Here is a 21,972-nt window from a genome sequence, read left to right on the forward strand (position 1 = left end):
ATGTGAAAGACCAACCTGGGGCGATCACTCGACATGCATAATGTAAATGGCCTAACAAACTCAGCAATTCCCTCTTCGTACAAAACTTCCTTTGCTAGAAAGTTTTAAGCAGTGCAGCTAATCTGCTCAACTTATCTTGTGGCAATCTAGATTCCATTTTTTCAGAGTCCAGAGTTATACCTAAGTATTCCATGACCGGAGACGGGCCTAAAGTCTTATGGGAAGCAATTGGAATAGATAACCTATTGAAAATCAGTGTGATTAAAGCCATTGTTCTTTCAGCTGGAAAACCAGGCTCATCAATGGACAAGAAATCATCTGGTAAATGCAAAAAACGTGTGAAACCATAGTTATGTTGGGCTATCCATGCAATTGCTCTGGATAGTGTATCGAAAATCTTAGGACTACTTCTACTACCAAACACTTAGTGTAGAAATAATACTGTTTTCTCCACTGGACACCGTATAGAGGCCATAATGTTGGGAGTATGGGAATTAGCTTGAATGCATCAGTAATATCAGTCTTACACATATTAGCACCCATTCCTAACTGCACCAGAATGTGAATAGCATCATCTATTTTTACGTAGGAGAGTGAAAAATCCTCTTTGCTGATTAAGGCATTGATACTTTCATGCTCAAGAGAACTGTGTGGAGCCGACAGATCTACTATAAGTCTGTACTTGCCAGAATATTTGCTTTGTACTACGCCCAGGGGGCTAATCCGGAATACAGGAAATGATGGACTTTCGAAAGGGCCTATGAGGTAATTTTTGGAGAGCTCGTACTCGAGTAATACATCAACTACATCGGGTTGTGATGTCGCTGATACCAAATTTTTACACACCAATGAAGAAGTCGGCTGATGAGAAATTCCTGTATGAAAACCATAGCAGAGACCATTTATAAGATAATCCACAAATTCTTGATCTGGATGGTGTTGCAATTCTTCTTGTAATCTAGTGATGTTGATTGGTGTGGTTGCCTGAAATGTGACCGCTATCTCCTGATTTAGTCATTGAGGTTTTATAGGTGGTAGGACCTGCTTAGGCATCAGGTCGCACTTAAGCTGAGAATGAGTTTTTTTGCAAGTCAAGCACACGTGTGCATTACTACAGTTTGCTTGGAAACATCCATTTGTGCCATTGAAATTATTACATATTTCTTTCCCTAAGTGTAATATTCTTCTCCGACCTTGTCTATCTATTGGAGTCTGTCTATTCATTAAAGGTCCTTGTCTTGGTTGACAAATTGCTGTCTGTGGAGCAAGGTGACAGAAATCTGAATCATGAGCAAAACTCCGGCAATGCTGACATGGAACAACCTTGTAAGCAGACAAGACATATGTTTGGAGCTTGGGGTCAATTCGGCTCCAATCTACTTTTATATTCATGTAGGTGCAGTAAATGGCTGCTTTGCGTGCAAATTCTTTGTGATATTCGTAGAAAGCTGCATTTTTATAATTTCTTTTTGATAGAGATCTAATTCTTGAGTTCTGGATGGGAAGGCATCACACATAATAGCCTTGTACCGACTAAACGCCAGTATAAACTCGCTAATAGACAAGTTCTTGGACAGCCTATGATCGCCGACCTGTGTTAAATTTGCATTTTGACCCGGAATCTTTCCCACCAATTTCATGCCCCACTGGCCCGACTGAATGGTTGTCTGCTCTTCAAATTCATGCGGCATGAGAAGTAACGATAAGTTTACGTATTTACCTGCGATGATCTCCTTCCGCAGTTGTACGCTGACGGGGTCAATATCCGGAAGTGTAGAGATAGGCACGCCATGGTCAGACAAATCGACGAACGCTCCAGCGTGACCAACCTGGTTTCCGTGGCCGACATCGCTGTTGCGAGGGTATGAGACTGTGTCTCAGTACAAGGATATCCCGTATGGTTTGACATACTTAACTGTGCTTGCATTTTTATCACTGCTGCTTGGAGAGATGATACTGCCTCCAATAGAACGGTATCCTTCACATGACACTGGTGTGTTTGTTGTTGTGGATGATTAACTCCGGTGCTAAGAGAACCATCTTGTTGTGGTTGTTGAGTATTCCTTCCGGTGCTAGGGGCACCACCTATCGGGGACGTAGAACAAGGTATTCTTATTGCACGCGGCTGCGCACTACGTTGACTGGTTCTCGATGTTGATCGATTGGATGCAAGTAAGGGAATAGCTGCCTCGGTAGATTGCCGCAGGCTAGCCGCTGGCTGGCTGGCAGAAATACTGAGCCCAGGTTCGTCCAGATAATTGAGCGCGTCTGTAGGTAGTGACGTCATCACGAGCTGCTGCAAACCCTCCCTGCTGGTCATGTTCTGGTGACCATTTAATTTGCCATGGAGATTCAACTTTCAGAAATTTGAAATAGAATCAAAACATTTGGCACAGGTTGCTGCACTTCAGGCATAATGCTCAATCTCCCAGATGCGAAGCCTTCATCAGAGTGGCTGATAAATTTAGTAACTATGGTAATACCATAGGTCAACAGAATATGACCCCTAAGTTGTTGCCATCAGATCTTCATGTAGGACAGTGGATAATCAGATTTAAACTTTGTAAACATTTTGGTTCACAGAAAGCACAGAGCACAAGACAGTTGGATAAAATAAACAGTTTTGTTGAGACATTCAAATGGTAAAGACTTTTTTACGTTCTTGGATAAAGTGGGATTTTATTTTTAAAAGGTCGAAGTTTAATTTCCATGGCCAAATTCAAAAGGCTTTGTTATAATGTTTCTTTGTTACCAGGTTTAATTGGTTATGCGTTTGATTTGTGTGGTCCATCGGAGGAAATTATCTCAATTATACTATTTTAATCACCTGACGTACTGAAGCCAGGTAGGCAAGGGCAGTCATTTAAATCACAAAGGCACAAAAACACCTTATTCATTACATTAATTTAGAATTTCATGTTACTGATTCAGTGCAATTAAAGTATAAATAGAAATGTTTTTGTTTTGTGCTTTGTATCCATTAATTTATAAATTTACCTGTATGTTGAATAATTGAGTACAGTTCATATGGACAGATCTGATTTTCTTTATGAACTTATGCATGTCAAACAAGTGATTTTTATGATTCAACAGCTAGTAGATGTATATTTACACTTACTGACTCCTGTAATATGTGTGTGTGTGTGTGTGTGTCTATATATATATATATATATATATATATATATATGAAAAGGCCTTAATAACATCTACAGCTGGCTACCCAATTTCAAAACTGCCTTCCCCCAGTTCCATGTATGTTTTAGTGGAACACCCTAAATCACAGACTTGTAGAATAATAGCATACATTTTTAAAATAAGATCATTGCAGTCAGATCTGGAAACTGACTTGTTTGTTCATGTTTAATTTGGACCTGGGTTTTATATAAAGTTCATTGGAGCTGGTCAGGGAACAAGTTAAACTTTTTCAGAAATACCTTAGAGGCATTACACAGCCCATGTTTTTCAAACAAAACATCTGCATGATCAAGCCGGTGCTTATTAGCATTTTCTAGAATAAGTGACCATTGAACAAAAACACCCTGAAGACAAGAGAAACCACAAGTCTCTTGAAATATTCAAACAGCCAGCACAGATATATAAAAAGGAATACTTAGATTCTTTAGGGTAAAAACTGGAAAGGCAACAATTACATTTATTGGACACCATGTGTTGATTTAAGTATGTCGCATGACAAGAGTGATGATTGCAATTGCCACTATAAACTGAAGAAACAAAAATAAAAAAGATTGCACTGAGAAATTTTTCATGAAGCCATTGAGCTCCATGAGGTTTGGAACTGCAGTTTCAAAAACTGTACAGAAGTAGTTATCATCTAAGTGAGCATTACAAGCATTTTTAGTTAAACCCTTTACCTCACAGAGCATAGTGACAAAGTACAGCGTGCTATAAATAGAACACATGTTCCCTTGCATTCGCATAGGCCTTCCTGTGAACTGTTAAGCAATGTAGTGTATGTTACATTTAACAGCAATTTTAACCATTTTACATTTTTGGTACACATATATGTGGAAAAATTTAAGAGTAAAGTCCGATTGTTATAGCTGTGTAATTATTTTTCACAGAAGAATTTTTTATGTGCTTTAAAATCTTGAGAGAACTCATTCACCGTTATGTCAGTTAGGCTGCGTAACCAACCGTAGCTGCCATTTCCCATACTCAAAATTTACATATTTGTCGTCTGCATCTACATCACTAAGTCGTCTGAATTTGATAATTTATAAAAACTAATTGCTGCCTACATGAATATCAGAGCCTTTACCTAAGTTAATGAATCTTTCATAGTTGTGATTCTAATCGTGAAAACTTCGTAAGTACTGAATGAAATCTGCTACCGCCATTTTGGAGAGTGGAGATTACGACCCAGTTACTTTAAATAGCAGATATCGACCAGTGCATAAAAAGTGACCACGTGATCTGGCGTAATTGTCATTTGCAGAAAAGAATGTAGTATCTAATAGGGGGGTTTTCCCTGAAGGTCGCGCTACAAAAACCAGCTCAAATGGCTGATGTTTACAGCAGGCGTCAAAAGGCGCTTCCATCATTCCATGCAAATGGAGTAGAGGTGTCCAAAGACGCTTGCATGAGGTAAAGGGTTAACATAATATTAGCCTTAGCAGCATCCATCTTTTACCATATTTCTGAGCTTTTTAAAGGCATGTTTCCATGTAGACTATAACAGTACATGAAATCTGTTACACCATCTCAATAGTCTAACTTAGAGAAAAATTGCAACTGCCTTAATGAGGTCTTGCTAGGGTTGGCAGGGTCTGAATAGCTGTTACTGAATGCCTCTAAATGCATGACCAGAGCAAAACATTGGTAGATTGTAATTATATGCAATATTTATGTAAATCTGTATTAAAATTTACTAAGAAGCTTTGAAGGGGATGTCAAATTTGTTTTTTCCACTTGCTTGCAAGGATGCTAAAAGGTTTCTAGTGATAACAACAAAGCTTCAGTAGAACATATCCTTAGAAACATTGTTAACTGTCTAAAACTATCCAAGTGGGGGATGGTAGAGTAAAATTCCACTATGGGATTTGTATGGTTCATAGCGAAATGACCAAAATATCCCACTGAATGAATAAAGATAATAAATATTAAGCAACCTCTACTTCCTCTCTGCTAAGGAGAGATCATTGAGTTCCACTCAAACATAAAGTCGGCAAAAAATGTTTAATGAAAGTAACAAGAAGATGTCATCTGTACAAAATACTCATTTGGTTTAAACACTGTTTGCTTGCACTCTTGTACAGTATGAAATTGAGACTGAAGTTTATTTCTGAGGGCTTGTGAATAAATAATTTCAGTAAAACGTTTCATAACAAAATAGTCATTTCAGTGCTAAAAAGGGAAATATTGGTTGAACATTATAGTGACTCAAACAGATAAAAGTCTCAATATTTGCTTTTGTTTCATTTTAACCAAGTCTACTAATATGATGTGATATAACTGCAAGAAATTTTGGAATATGAATTTACTAACTCCTGAAAGATGGACACTACAAGATTGCTGAAATGACTACATCTGCACCAATAAAAAACTGATTTAAATTATCAAAAGAGATTTTTTGACTAGCTTTTCACATAAATAAGGTATAAATGTCCAAAACAATTTTATATCATTATTACACTGCCAGTCTAATAATCTTATTATTATTATTATTATGAAAGAAGGCACTAAGACTTTGTTGCAAATTTTCTATGGCTATGACCTTGACCCCACAATTAAATGGGTTCAGTAATCAAGTCAAAGAATGAATTGTCTTCTGTTTCTTGGTCTTACAAATGCCTCCTTGATGCCTGGCGAGTTAAAATGCACCATCATTAGCATGTTTTTGGGATGATTTATGAACATCAATGAATGAAGTTCCAGTACACTTTCATATTTTTTCCAAATATTCACTGAAAAAAGGTTTTAAAATAATGCCTTTAGTCATTTTAGTGGATTTTTCCACCACTTCTGGTACTTTCTTACTCTCTTCTCTTGATCATATATATGATCACATTCTCTCTTCATCTAATTTCTGACATTTCAGCAAAAGCTCTACACCCTGTGAAACTTCCATTTTTCCTATTGTCAGTGCACAATGCACTGATGGTTTAATTATCAATGATAAAACTTAAAAACATGGCATTCAATTCAGTTTTTCTGACTGAAAATACTAACCGTAAACCCAAATTCTTTAGTTATAATCCAAATCAAAATATGTATGCCATGCTAGTTTCACCTGCGCAATGACTGTTTTCATAATTATCACCATAACTTACTAGATCCATGGAGTAACATCTGATATTTCCACTTCAGGCATTTATTGTACCTCATCATGTGCAGGATGTTGATAGGTATTCAATGAACAAAATAGATCAATTAACCACGAATATCTGATATATATGTTAAATATTTTAGCAAGTAGTGGAAATTTTCACTGATTCAATAGATTAGTGATGGCTGGGTTTTTAGTGATCCATCACCAAAATCGCCAACTTCTTGCTAGTGGAATAGCATTAATTTCAAGATCTGCTAATAATCATTAATGTGCAAGTAACAATTAAAGTACACCCATGTTTCAGCAAATATTTTTCAATCTTTTTCTGTTACCAGATGTATGCAAATTTTTAAAAATAAAGGTACGCTATTTGTGGGTTCAATTCGATACTGTTTTTGTCTTTATCAGCATGGAAACACATTCATTCCAAGTATAACTCGATATATATATGTTATACAATGAGACCACTCATATGACTTCACTTCAGAGTTCTTTCATATGACATTACATTAGAAAAAATTTGCTAAAGGTCTTTCAAACATGTCAGCCTTCCCGAAAGCCGTCGGTCCGTCGGACATGACCGACAAATTTTTACCCGGACCGACAGTTTGTTAGTCGGCATCAGACCGACTGTCCGGCAGTTTTCTCACTCTGCACCGCTCGAGTAGTCGTTCTTGAATCTAGTTTGTTAAACAGATTTTCATTGGTTACAAGCTTTTGAGCGATCCAATCGCTACGCCTGTTATAAACAGTTATGCGGCTCACCTGTCATCATGGCATCGTTGAAATATTACGACGGAGCGAAACCAGGGAAAAAAAGAAAACTATCTTATGAAGAATTGAAAGAAAAGAAAAAAGATTATGAAAAACATAGAGTTGAAAGAACCTTTAATGATAAATGGAAAGAAAACAGAGACTGGTTAATATTTGATGAAATAAAGCAAGTTATGCAGTGTGCCATGTGTCTCAGTTTCTACGGCGAGAAAGCGAGGTCTGATGAAAATTTGCGAAACACAAACGCGTTTATCGTCGGATGTACAAATTTTAGAATGTCAACAATAAATGATCATGAACATTCCAAGTCCCACAAAAAAGCATCAGAGTTTGTTTCAGGCAGACAGAAAACTGCTCAGGAAAACTAGGGTCAGAAGCCGGCAAAGCACTTAGGCAATTAAAGGCAGCTGAAAAAGGTAGATTAGTGCATTTGTTCAGAAATGCACACGCAGTAGCCAAAAATAATCGTCCACTATCAGATTATACATGGCTGTGTGAAATTGACAAAGCTAAACAATTAGACATAGGCAGTACATATATTAATGACAAAGCAGCTGCAGATTTCATACACAGTATAGCACAGACAGAGAAGCAAAAAACTGTCAATCTTATAGAGTATAATCCATTTTTTGCCTTTATGATGGATGGAAGTACAGATATCTCAGGAGATGAACAGGAGACCATATACATAAGAACTGCAATGAAAGGTGTTGTTAAAGAAAGGTTCCTGAACATCAGCACTCCAAACTCCACAAAGTCTCTGGATCTCTTTGAGAATGTTATGCAGGTCTTCAAGGAGAACAACATCAATGAAAGTATGATTCATTATAAAAGTTTAACAAATTCTGTAAATTTGATTAAATAAGATCAGATTTTTTTTAATTCTACAAAGCAATGATTAAATTTGGTAAAGTGATAATTATTAATAGGTACATTAAAAAACTATTCCAAGAATAAATTAAATTCCTTTATTTGATTAAAGTTAAGATAAATGTTTTTTTGTACAGATTATTATTATAAAAGTTAGTTTTTTGTGTTTATAGAAAAACTAATCGCTATGGGTAGTGATGGAGCCTCCAATATGACAGGAAAACAGTCAGGCTTATCAACGTTGTTGAGGGAACAAGTAAACCCAGAGCTGGTCAATGTGCACTGTCTTTGTCATCGCCTTGAACTTGCCTTCAGAGATGTTGTTAAGAAAGTAAAACTATATGAAAAACTTATGACACTCCTTATTGGACTCTATTATTTCTACAAGAAAAGTTACAAAAACAAAAAAGGGCTAAAAACATCCATTGAAGCTATGGGAAAAGGTGTATATCCAACGAAAGTCACTGGTACAAGATGACTGCCTCATTTATTCAGAGCTATTTTTGCATTCTTGAAGACCTACAGAGCACTGGAAGCTCACTTGTCAACAGCAAGCAATGGCAATGCCAAAGCCGAAGGTCTTCTGAAGCTGATGATCGACAAACAGTTGATGATTTTTGTATTGTTTCTACAAGTAAGTATCATTCTTAGCATATTAAGAAAAATCATTCAATTAAAATATGTTTAGATTTTGGACTGATAATAAAATTATCCTCTGCTTTATTGCAGTACACTGTTCCTTTATGATAATTATAGCCAAAAAATTGTAAATTGTTGTAAAACTCTGTTCTTTTTAGGATGCCTTGGAGCCATCAATGAGACTTTCACTGAAGTTGCAGAAACCAGAAATGACATTATCAGACAGTTTATGTTGGGTGGAGTCTACTATTGAGCTACTGTCAGAAAAAAAAGAGAAGTATGTATAGCATATTTGGTGAAAGTGCTTCTGTAGAATGTGAATGTAGTGTTCTGTTTATAAACTGTCAGATATTTGATCACCTTTACACATATAAAAATTTTAATTGCTGAAAATTGTTAGAAATTTAAGAATATTCCTTACCCTGAAGTTTGCAGTCTGTCAAGAGTACCATTTGCATGAATATTTTTTAGGACCTGTGAGGCTATGAATCAGCTTGTTGTTTCTGGAAAATTTGAAGGAATTGCTTTGAAAGGGGCTACTCCAGCAATGAAATATGCAGCTGAAATTTTGCAAGGTTTCTGTGATGCCATCAAGGAGAGATTCCAGACTGAAGCCAAAAATGTTGTAAATGCTACAAAAATTCTCAGTTTCGGAAGTTGGCCTCTGGCGGGAAGCTCAGAATTTAAAGGTCTATTTTTGCTGCAGTTGAAAATTTCTACAGTTGACAATGTCTTGCACAGTTTGTATAGCTGTTCAGTTTTGTTGTTACTTGCATGTGTTTGCCTTTCTACAGTTGGCAGTGTCTTGCACAGATGGTTTATAGCTGTTCAGTTTTGTTGTTTTTTGCATGTGTTTGCCTTTGATGCTGCTTTATTGGTTGTCACCGTTGTGACAAAATTCAGTTTGTGTTTGCATTTTTGCTTGTTTTATTTTTGTTTCTGTTTCATTTTGTCACACAATTGACAGATTTATGAACATGATCATGTTATGAAGAACTGCTCTACACTATCGCAACAACATGGTTCTTTTGTGTTAACCACTTATTGAAATGGAGTGAAGGAATGTACAGGTATAAAATGTGTGGGTTCACATATGTAAGAACTGTTTTTTTTTTCTTTTAAAGATTATGGAAATGAAGATGTGAAACTGGTTTACCACCATTTCCAAAAGAGCCTGTCACAAGTGGTTCCTGGCATTTCTGCAGACAGTTTGGTCAATGAATGGAACCTTCTAAAGAAACTGGTTAAAAGAAAGTAAGTAATGCTGTTCTAAGTATAATTAAGGTTTGTAATAACAATAATTCATCCTTATCATTTTGAATCAAGGAAGCTGAGTTAAAAGAATAAGATGGTTTTTCTCATTTATTAGTTTATCAGGCTTACATAATATTTAGATCTTGAATTTTCCACTTTATCAATCAGTGTTTATTTATCTTTTAATTACTCTTTGTATTACAGTGATAAAAGGTTTGTTTCAACTATTCCAGGTTTGGTGATATTACATCTCTTTCATGGAGTACTGTGTTCAGGCAGACTACAGATCTCAGCGAGATAATGCTGCTAATTGACCTGATGCTGACTGTACCATCAACCAGTGTAACCTGCGAGGCAGCATTTTCTCAGCTGAAGCTGTTAAAAACTTGTAGACGATCTCGTTTGGGAACTTCCCTATTGAGTGACCTGATGATGGTGAAGCTTGAATCCCCAGAAATTGCTGAATTCAACCCTGAAAGTGCTATTGACATTTGGCTGGTAAGCATTATATGTTCAACTATAAATTGCAAAGTACTAAAAGCAAATAAAAGTATGTAAAAATGTGCAGAATAATTGACATTATACAAACTGATGCAGTTTTCTTTTTAAAGGACAGGAAACCATCAAAGAAACACACATGTTGAATATTTTGTAAATTTCTGTGTTTGAACATTTAGTTTTTGGATTTGGATTAAATTTTGTGGCAGGTGCATTTGAAAAATGCTCATGTTCCTAATGGTTCTGTAAATTTCAACAATTTCAGGCAGAGTCTGTGATGGAAAGAAATCTTACATACAAGAGAAAGAACAAGAAGGAAACAGTCTCAGAACCTCAAACATCACAGGAAGTTATCACACTGTCTGACACTGAACAAGTCTCTGAGGCTACTGATGATTCCATCAGGGAACCAGTTGATACACAACCATCGACATCACATGTAACAGTTGTTGTTGAAACATCGGTTCCCTCTGGGTCTGTCATGGAAGACCAAGACTTAACCCAGCCTCAAACTGCCAAAGTGGCTGAAACGGTTTCAGCTATTGATAGTGTATATATGTCACTCGAGATGGAAATTAATAAGCTATGCGATGATGATGATATTAACTTGGACATTGAGGAAGAATGTTTAGACTATCAAGATGAACTTGACAATTTTGATAAACTGATCATGTTTACAACAGACTATCAGTGAATTTGACTTAACTTTACTTGATTAACATGTGTTATTTACACTTAGAAAATAGAAAACAAAACACGTTACAAAATACCTCAATTTTGTTATATTTTGTCGGTCTGACAGATTTTTTTTCGGTCTGACAGATTTTCAGGTTTTGTCAGACCGAATGTCTGACACTTTTTTTTAGCTTTCGGGAAGTCTGACATGTCCCAGTTAAATTTGATATTTAATGTTATTGCTGTCAGATAAAAGACAAGTTAAACTCATAATATTTAATATCATTATGTTGACAATTTTTATAGCACCACATTTCTATGATTATGACAAGCCATGTTCTTTCCTTTCTGCATTCATTAACCTTAACCATGCAGCCTTTGGTCTATGTAATACTGGATGTACATAAATACATACAGTTTAACTCCACATCATCACAATCCTGACAACATACGCTTCAAAGGCTTTATCTGGTAAAAGGAACATTTCTTGGCATGTTGTTTAGGGTCTTTTTAAAGTGGTTCTTTTTTAATTCTGTCTGTATCCTGGCAAGTAGAAGTAACCATAGCTATTTTATCCAGGAACACAATTTTTCTGCACTATCTCAAAAATCCAGTCTGTTCTTTCTTCTTGCCTTTCTGTTCTTCCTGACATAAAACTTCCTTAAGACTTTTATTTAAAGCCTGGCCTACTCTTTTCCCCGTCTGAAAATAGTAAGGTATATAATCAGAACATGATTAGTAAACACAAGCTGACTTTTCAACAAACACAGCAATGAGAATAATAGTAATATAATGGTTGATTCAACTGTAAAAAGCCATTTTCATCTTTGTTTATTTAACTATGTGCACAAAATTTAGCAATACATCAGTGAATCATAAAGCATCATTGGTTGAAAATTCAGAGTATTGTGTATATGTTCAATATGAATATTTACAAAGCAAACATGTTCAAATATCAAACATAAATTTTTTTCCCACATCCATTAGCCTGCAAGACAAGCTCATATGGAATTCAACTAGCCCAAAAGAAGAACAACTGGACCTCTTAATCAAATTCAATGATGACTTCTGAAAATTCAATTGTCCATGCCAACATGTAGCTGTCAGTATTGACTGGCCCTCAAAACAAACAGGTCATGTACTGGCAACTAAACTGACCAGACACAATAGTATTCAATATACAAATTGAAGTTTTAAATGTTAACAGATGTTACCCATAATTTGTATAGAATAATTCCTAATTCAAGGAAGTGTTGCTAACCACAATGCACTAAGAATACATTCCTATCTACATGTCATAATGCAAGTATTTTCATTAATAACAAATACCGGATTATGAAGACCTTTAAGTTATTACTCCACTAGAGTCTAATGTCCATATCTGTGTTTGCCGATTTGCACCTATCAGAGGCGGCAAGCTTCAAGTCGGCAAATATATAAGATAATGTTAGAATGAAGGGTTACCGCTAAAAAACATTTCAAGTTGTTTCCTTCTGAAGCACTGGTGGCTCAGTGGTTAACATGCTAGACCGGCAATAAAGTGTCTGATTTCTAAAACTGAATCAACCTGGGTTGACTACCATCATGTGTTCTAGTCAAAGGTACTTTAATCAAATTACCTCGTCACTATATAACCTACCTGTATTGAATTACCTTGTCACTATATAACCTACCTGTATTGCTGTGCTATAAAGCACCAAACCAAGCCTCGATAAACTCATTTACTTTTTTTAAATGACTGCCTTTGCCAAATGTTCCAATTACAAGCAAATACACGATACAACATGCAATAAAAAGCTGCAGTAAAAAGTAATTGCAAACAATGAAAACTGCTTTTACTGCATGTATCACCAAATTTGGTGTTTACAATTGTCCTCTTTATTCTATATAGAGAATATATTGCTATAAATAAAGTGATCTGATCTAGTATTACCTCCATCATTTCTTCTACACTAGAAGGGTCTAGACTCCCTGAACCTTCCTTTTTAAGGGCTGTCACTGTTCCCTTTTCTGTTACACCCATCATCAACCTGCAGGTACATGTAACAAGATTTTAGTAAATATCACAAGACATTTTCTCATTTCAAGTGCAATTCACTTAGCTAAGTTTGCCTGATACTTATATACTGGTTCACTTCTGGAAAAAATAAATTCAGTTTTGTGATTAAGAATGTATTTATTTTTACTGCAATAAATTACTGGAGACAATTTTCTAAGTTTCCCCCAGTATATTTATCCATTAGTTTATTGTAAGATCTGTAAACTTCATCAGCAAAAAAATAAAACCAGTCACTGTGACCATGAAATTACAATCCCCAAACCCACTGGCCATTTCCTTACCCAAAGTTCAATCCATACACAAAGTCTGATCCTGGTCTGTTAAGTAAAACTAATGCTTTTTTTTCAGAAAATATTTTCCTTCTTTCAGTCAGTGACCTTGGCCTTTGACCTCTTATCTCAATAGGCTTATTTCTTACCCCTGCGATCCACAATGATTAGTAACTGACGATTGGTAGAGAACTCAAGTTACTGTGTGTAATCCAGACTGGTAACACGAAAATGGACAGATGGGCAATATCACAACATTTTGTCTTATGGCAGGTACATAAAGAAACAAATTAAACTTTATCATGTAGCAATAGGTTAATCACAAAGCACCTACTCTCTACAAATTGCTTGATATGACTTTAAACTGAAGAACTTAATGTTAGCAAAACAAAATCTGAAGAAGATAAACATATAACATGAGAAAAGGTTTAAGCTGCACACACAGCCCTTGATTATTAGTGCTATTAACATTTACAATGAAAAGTTTCATTAATCTGGGTGCCATAATTTTCCTTTTCAACATACTATCATACATCTTTAAGAGTTAGCTATGAGAAAAGTTATGAAACAGAAAAGTTGACATTTTCATCTGGTAGAACATTGTTATGCTTGCCCCACATCAACATTATTTCATAACTATGCAGCTTTATCACCATGACATGCCAGCAGATATTCAAATAAGTATAACAACTTTTGACATGAGAAATGTCAGTAAATGTACTTAGCATTTCAAAGAACAATTCAGACCATTTCAATTTCCACCAACTTTTGTACTAAATGATCCAATTTGGTCATACCCACTTTCTAAGGATCTAGGCAGTCACAAAAGAAGAATGCTGATTGGCAAAAAGAGGCAAAACTTTCCAGGTCATTACCCCAAATAGATTTCAACATCAGTTATTGTCTAGACATTCTCTTCTTTATAAATAGATTATAACAGGATGTATTGCATGAAAAATTGTGGGAATCAAAAGAGAAACTTAAAATGCTAAACTTGAATGCAAATTTGGAAATATTTTTCTTGTGAAAAGTAATGATATGCCAACTAACAGAAATGCTTTAAATCATCTTTCTAACTGAGGTTGCATGACTGAACCAAGTCATACCAAAAACTTATAAAAATAGTATTAGCAGCTGCATCGCTTGGTGCTCAGTCATTCACAGGTTTGTGTTAGGATTGGTTGGCTTGGTGTCAGGATAATGTGACTAGGTGGGATATTATACTATATGTCTACAGCATGATGCCCCAGTGCTAGATATCACTATAAACTGTCACACTGTAGAAATCATTGCAGTATGACTAAAACTTTTAATGCTACATTAAATATCTAAATCACACACAGATGGTTATTAATGCATCAACAGCAATCACATCAAACTGACAACAAAGTCAGGGAAGCATGAAATGTGGTTAATGGTGATCTATTTGATGGATAAGGTTGTAGTATACATTAAGATGCACCCCCTAACCAAGTTTTATGTTCCAAGTAAAGCAGTATTATACAGCAGAGAATAAAAACCATGATGGTTATGGGCTAAGCACAAAATCTAAACATTTTAAGCCAGTTAATTGTGAAATGAGGTCTGATGTAGTATGGATTTGGTCATAATAGAGGTGTATAGAAACATCTAGTTTTCTAGTTTGGTGAGTCTCGTATGAACAAAACCTGAGAAATAAAATACAAACTTTAACCAAAATGAATAAAGCATAATATAAAGGACAGTGACCTACTTTATAATGAGGTTACTGTACTCCTCAAGTGGTATTCCCACACCATGTTTCACAATTCCAGGCATTACAGTACACACAGTGCAAAACAGCTAAACTTAATGCAAAAACTTAACCAAGCATGTTCAGTTAATGGACATGTTTACACAAAGTAAGTACCTCGGGGCAAATCCTAAGAAACCTACTCGCAACTGTTGCCCAGGAAATTGGAAGAATAAATGTCTGATATTCAGCGAAGGCATACATATGTACATGCTTTTATCTGTGTGGATGGCAATGTTGGATGTAAAGGGTAAGCTCATAATTAATGAAAAACGTTAACTCAAATGTACTCCTAATACAATTCTTGAGCCCATAGCTGCACCCAAGAGCAACAGATGCTGAGAAAAGAGAGGGGTTAGAGTGGGGGTGAAAAGATGTTATAGGCCAAACATGAAGTATATTGGGAAAGGAGTTAATGACAAAGATGTGAGAGAATAATTGTTAGCCAAAGCTGTACTTGAATGTACCTGCTCACTGACTTTTGACCCAAATACTGTTTTGAGGTATTAAAAAAAAGAGAACACAAGCAAATAAGAAACACAAACACACACACATAAACAAACACACACACACATAAAAAAACAGAATAAATGAAGGAACATAAAAAAAGAATTCACCTGGCAAGACAACATGCCTCCTCTTTCTGACTTGCATCAACAACATGAGAATGGCCAATCTGAAATTATAATTCAACTAAGATCATGTACTTGTGGACATGGACAAGTGTTATTTGGTACAAAAGCTATTCAGAGTGATTAATAAAACAAACTTAATACAAAGTGAAAATGTTGATATGACCTAATATTTACATGATAACATGCCCGGATAACTCATGATCCCGCTTATAATGCAGTGTCCGGCGTGGCTCTCGCTTTTTCCCCAAAGAAAATATATTTTAAATATTTTTAAAATATGCTGAACATGAAAAAATTACGATAAGAATTGGTAAATTAAACCTTGATACATGGCTCGTTTTATCATCGAAAATGGTGATTAATGCCCGTAAAGATAGAATCCATATTGTGAAATTTACACGTTCTAAATAAGATATCATATATTATGTAAGTTTTTTATGATAAATATTTGTCAATACACTGTAAATAAACAGTCTGGTGAAATAGAAATCAATGAAAATTTCTGGTAAATGCTAACAGGTGACAACAGAGAATGAAAACAAAACACTAATTAAATGTCTTGCTACGTGAAAGTCACGTTCTAATCCTTTAATTCCGTTTCAGTGTAAACATTATAATTGCAACACATTCTGTTCTATGAAAAGATTTAAAGAGTCAATCGACTGTCACATCGAAACCCATGAGAACTTCTGTGAGAACCTAATTACATGCCGGCTTTGTTTTGATAAACAACTTGGGGAAGTGTTTGTTGCATTAACAAATCAATTATGAGAGCTGAGTTGTTTTATCACTTTGAATACGTCTTTTGTATCAAATCAAGCAAGGGAGGTAAAAAGAAAAAAAATTCAAAGGCATGCAAATCTGAACATAAGATCTTGTGGTCACAACTGTTATCAAAATTCATTTTATTTGACCAATCGAAAATGGTTTCACATTTTTATATGGTGACTGGAGCCACAAAATGTTGACTATGTAAAGATCATACAGTTGAGAAATCTGCGGGATTTTTCTCGGCGGCAGAGAAATCAAGGAGTAATACACAAAAATTAACTGATTTTCTTTTCAAAATGTGAAGTTACCACCATGTCAGCTAATTCTGCGCGTTGGGTAATTCTGTGCAATGATACATCATTTCTGTAAACACTGAATCACATGTGCAATGATACATCATTTCTGTAAACACTGAATCACATGTTATTTTTGTTCAAAAATCCATTTTGTATCAAGAAAGAATGATCGTACTTTAAGTAAGGAAAGTGATCTTCATAAAGTGTACAAAAATATCCAGGGCCACAAGTGGTCTAAGGCGATCTCTGTTACAGATCACTGCCATCTCACCTGTCTGGTTGGGTTAGAGTCTCAGATTCGGCTAATGTGCATATATGAGAAAGCTTGCCAGTAGCTTCTCGTGGGTCGGTGGATCTTTCAGGGGCTATCCTGGGTTCTTCCTCCACCATTAATACTGGTCACCATGTATAGCCTATCGTGTGCTGAAAAATGGCATTAAACCCTACAACAACAACAAAAATGTCCCGCATTTCGACTTGAAATGCATGTGAAAATGTGATTTCTAAATGTCAACATAAAGACCAACTCCATGACCTTCTTGAACTGGTAACTGAGAAAATCCGATTTACTATTATCTTTAGAATCATACAAATAAATACATTATATAAAAGAGGGAAAGGTTTACCTTAAAATACTGCATTTTAATCCAAGTTTCCAATTTTGCAAGTTGTCCCACAAGTACAAAATGTCTGCTACCCAAAGTGTCAACATGCCGTTAGAACATAAATTCTCAAGAAATTCCCCAGCATATAGTCTGTTTCTAAATTCTTTAGTAATTTTTTCACCATCAATAAGATGTAAACACATTACATCCTATTCATTGTTGTTTCTCTTCCACATAATAGCTTATATTTTTTATAAAATGTTGAACTTTACTAACTTTTTTACAAGATCAGTTTAGTTTGCTTAATATCACTTGCCATTTATTGGCATTTTACCTCGAATTTTGTAAAACTAGCTATAAAGCTAATCTAATTACTTGACTGAACTGCTGACAGAAACAGTCCAAAGTAATGTATTTCATTTCTATAGTCCGATGGATAAACATTACATCTTTTCAGTGCTGTGCGCAGAATAGGCCAACAAATCGCGAGAGAGGAAAACAGGGGTGGTATCCCCTGTGTCCAAAATTAGTATTATTTTGAACAGAATATTCTGGTGACAATTGCCTCTTTTCAAATGGTTAGCATTGATGTATTTTATTTTTGTCAATCGGTCGAATTCGGTATGCATTTTGCTTCAGTATTGGAGACAGAAACCTTAAGTGCGCAGAAATGCCAGACAGCATTGTACATTTGTCAAGTGTCACAAACGGCAAGTATTATCGTGTTCTAATTTACGTTGTTTTAAATTTGTAGACCCATTAAATTCATGTTGGTACTGATTAACCCTTGTGATTTTTGTTTTCATTTTACTTCTACCACAATCAAATCTATCTTTCGTTTGACAATGTTTCTCAAAAAGAGTGTCAATCTTTTGTATTAAAAAAAAATTTAGAATTTGGATCAAACAATTAAACTAGAATGTATCCAATTCAACACATAAATTAGTGATGTAGTACACAATATGTGAAGTGGTACATGTGTTAAGTGAACGGAAACCATGTGGAATAATGTTTTGATGATCTCCTCAATATACTGTAATTTTTCCTGAAACTAATGTTGCTCTAAACAAAGTATACCGTTATGAAGAGATATTTATTCACAGTTAATCTCAGCACAATTATAAATTGAGTATTTAATACTATAACCTGCCAACACACCCACCACCCGTTTTCCTTTACGTCGATCCCTTTATTGGTTTTGGCTTTTTTTATAGGTCCCGCGATAACTCGCACCTCACTTATAGTGCGTCGATGTTTTTGGACCCCAATGTGCGCAAGTTATCAAGGGAGAGGTGTATATTCTCACAGGCCATGACATCGTTCATCATTGAACCCAACAAAATTAATCTCTGATGTTGACCTATGGATCACTAATGATCTTCAAATATCCTTTTCTAATATTTTTAGAAAATGACTGGTGTCTCCTGTCTGCTTTCTTTCTGAAAACTTGATAATGGTTGAAGATGTGTACAAGCATACATTCTGACTACTATGTCTGATCCATACCAGCATTTGTTCTCGCAGGTGAGACAACTTTGTTTCCTTCCAACTGACATTTGTTTTCCTCCAAAATATAAAAGGAAAATTATGTAAAAGATTCCACTATAAAAAAACTCGGGAATAAAATTACAACACTCAGTGCAGATTTCACCTTGAATTAAACAAAATGCTACATGTTAAGGGAACCAAAAGAATAAAAATGAAAATAACTTGCAAAAAAAATGTTCTGAGGGGTAGAAATGGAGAAATATGTATTGCAAGAAAGAGATCAACTATCACAATATTGCATGTTACCATATATGAAAGAGCTTTTGGTGTCACTGAATTGGAAATATCCTAAATCTCCATAAATCTCAAGCATAACAGCTATTTCAAGTTTCTGATCTATGCCAAAAATAATGCTGCAAGCATGTAAATACTTCGGCACCAAAAATACAGATAATGTGTCCGAAGATGAAAAGATAAATATTAGATTTACAGAAGATAAGGTGTATGCATATTTTCTTCTTCAGTTAACAATACAGGCAATGAACTCAAATACAATTCATCACAATTCAAATACTTCCATTTTTTTCTCTTCTGGTTTTGGACAAAAATCCTTTATAAATGCTACTTTCAGTTAGATGATCTATTGAATTGGCATTAAAAGAGATGTCATGGCACATTACCTTACTGTTGTTACTTACCTTGCTAAGTGTAACAATACAAGGAGCAGATGTGACATCTAGATGTTGGACATCAAATGGATCATCAGACAGTTCAATGTCCACATGCCCCTCATCTTGACTGACCATAACAGTTGGAATGCTAAAAAAAGAAAGTAATTGCATCATGCAATCTGGCTGAACCTGTGTCTGTTCTCCCATTGAAAAAATGATCACCACCATCACATAATTATAAAATATGTCTCAAATCAATTTATTGTAAATTCTCTGACAATTACTTTTGAACCATATGTAAAAATTGTTGGGTATATTTTCAATTTTGTCAGAAAACAAAATATATTCATTGCTGCATTAATTATCCCTGCTGATGACAAAATTCAATAAACCTTCAAAATAATGAACCTTGCTTTTATGAACTCCTTGATATAATGAGCAACCTCTTTGGTTTCATTTGTTTGTTTTGTTTGTCTCAATGACACACCAAGGCAGTTAATATAGGCTGGCCTGGATGGGTACTGAAGCCCTGACCCTTGGATTACAAGTCCAACACTACCAACTGATATAACCACAGCTTCCTCAATCACTTTGGCAACAGCAAAAACATATTTAACTATAACATAAGGGCTCTTAATAATGAATTATTCATTTACACCCAAAATTGTTCATTACAGGAAAGGAATAGTGTAAACAAGTAAAATAAAACTGAATACATGATTTGATGTTTCAAATGTTTCTGGATTGTGCACTTGCTTGAAACTCATTTGTTCTGAATTTGATTCCTGGTGCTGATATAGGTGATCATTGATTATCATGTTTTCTATAGTTTCCTTTTCTGCAATAAACATCTTAGCCATCGATGTAGATTTTAATGGGTGTAAGAAACTGAACAAAAGATTAACAGTCAGGTGGACAGACAGGCAGACAGACAGACAATGTCAAAACTGAATGCCCCATTCATTTTTTAATGAATAATATGAAAATAGTTTGTGTCATCTGAAAACAAGATAAACAAGAAAGAAGATTTGGAAACTATGATTGTATAAAGCAAACAAAAAGCAAAATGTTATTTCATATTTTTTTGTTACATATTGTAATAAAAATAAGCAAAAATTGAATAAACACATAATAAATGGTCTGGAAAATGTTTATCATTCCATAGAATTTAAATTTAAATGCACAATCACTGCAAAAGCTTACGAAAACCTTTTGATCATGACCCCCCCCCCCCACAACCAGGCTGGAAAAAAGTACTCTTAACTGAGAAGTGGTCTGATTGCAAAGGGTAATTTTATTCATTTAATTGGCTAATGGGTCTAAACAACCTTACTTTTATAGGGAAGTGGTCTTTACTCTCGGTGGTTGCATTGGAAGATGATACTGTATATTACAAAGCTATAAACAAGCTTTAACATGCAGTCTACATATAACAAACCTTAAATTCAGATTTCAACCATACACTTTCCTATTAATTGCACCAAAAAGAAATCAACAAAATTGGGTTAAATTAGTTTCTGAAAGTCAGAGACATGCTTTTTAACACACAAAAGTGAAATACAAATTCAGTTTTTATCCTAAATGCAATAAATAAAACGTTAACACAAAACTCTACATGCAGCAAACCTAAATGTGACCTTTAAACTCAGAAAACGTGAGTACCATGAACAGCAAATTATATGCCCTCCATGTGTTTCATAGACCTGTGTAAGCACTAGTAGGGAAGTCGTGAACAAAACTCAATGTGCAGAAACCATTATTTTCTAATTAGACTTACCATGACCTCTGACCTTTAGATTCCAGAATGTACATTTTATATGACCTTAAATGCAAGCCACCCACCAAGTTTGTTCAAGGAGCCTACTGCAAGACAAAGTTATTCTGCAAATTTTCTTTGAGCCAAAATAACCTTGACCTTTGCATATTTTTTAACCTCAGAATCAATTGGCTTCTTTCATACCTTGCTGAAAGCTTTCCACACACTTTACTCAAGGTATGCAGTCTAACATATTATGCAGAAACCTGTGTTAATCTTTGCACCACAGTGACCATGACCTTTAACCCCAAAATCATAAAGCTGCTTTGTTACCAAACAGGTCATTCATATATTTTGGGGAAGGTACATGATCATCAAAACAACAACATGGTCAGATAGGGACACCATGAACCTGAAATTCTGCTTTCTTTAACCAATAATTTCTTTCAGTTGTCATCAGTATTTACTAAATGCTATACACCTCTTGTTTAAAGTTGTTTAATACTTGACATTCTATCTGGCTCATTTTGAATTAGTCCATTCCTAAATATTTAGCAGAAGTTTAAGGTCTCTTTAATGATTTCAGTTTTCAAAGATGCAAACAGTCAAACAGAATGGTGAAAAAGAATTATAAACATACTGGCAGCAACCA

The 21,972-nt window shown here is 35.1% G+C and overlaps 1 protein-coding gene, 1 long non-coding RNA gene and 1 pseudogene across 3 annotated transcripts in view; 1 reads left to right on the top strand and 2 right to left on the bottom strand.

The window, feature by feature from the left end:
* Window positions 1–6,866, bottom strand: part of LOC149780948 (uncharacterized) — a 28,089-nt gene extending 21,223 nt beyond the window's left edge. The window contains exon 1 of the long non-coding RNA XR_016415184.1: window positions 1,721–6,866. This is a non-coding gene — a long non-coding RNA (uncharacterized LOC149780948). The remainder of the gene's footprint in view (window positions 1–1,720) is intronic.
* A 196-nt stretch (window positions 6,867–7,062) lies between these two features.
* On the top strand, window positions 7,063–11,093 carry LOC149780949 (zinc finger protein 862-like; annotated as a pseudogene). The gene is made up of 7 exons (XR_016415185.1): window positions 7,063–7,878; window positions 8,107–8,567; window positions 8,731–8,849; window positions 9,044–9,261; window positions 9,697–9,826; window positions 10,060–10,324; window positions 10,590–11,093. The product of XR_016415185.1 is annotated as a zinc finger protein 862-like (transcript).
* A 167-nt stretch (window positions 11,094–11,260) lies between these two features.
* The window catches only part of LOC149780950 (exosome complex component RRP42-like), a 55,488-nt gene continuing 44,776 nt past the window's right edge, over window positions 11,261–21,972 (bottom strand). Inside the window, exons 6-9 of the mRNA XM_089938050.1 lie at window positions 19,592–19,712; window positions 15,716–15,774; window positions 12,933–13,029; window positions 11,261–11,701 (exon numbers count right to left, since the gene is read on the bottom strand). Of these exons, the coding sequence (XP_089794176.1) occupies window positions 11,597–11,701; window positions 12,933–13,029; window positions 15,716–15,774; window positions 19,592–19,712 (382 nt within the window). The 3' untranslated portion in view covers window positions 11,261–11,596. The remainder of the gene's footprint in view (window positions 11,702–12,932; window positions 13,030–15,715; window positions 15,775–19,591; window positions 19,713–21,972) is intronic.

Source organism: Sinohyriopsis cumingii, chromosome 16 (genome assembly GCF_028554795.1).
Source record: "Sinohyriopsis cumingii isolate HCF-2022 chromosome 16, ASM2855479v2, whole genome shotgun sequence".
In the NCBI taxonomy this organism is placed as follows: domain Eukaryota; kingdom Metazoa; phylum Mollusca; class Bivalvia; order Unionida; family Unionidae; genus Sinohyriopsis; species Sinohyriopsis cumingii.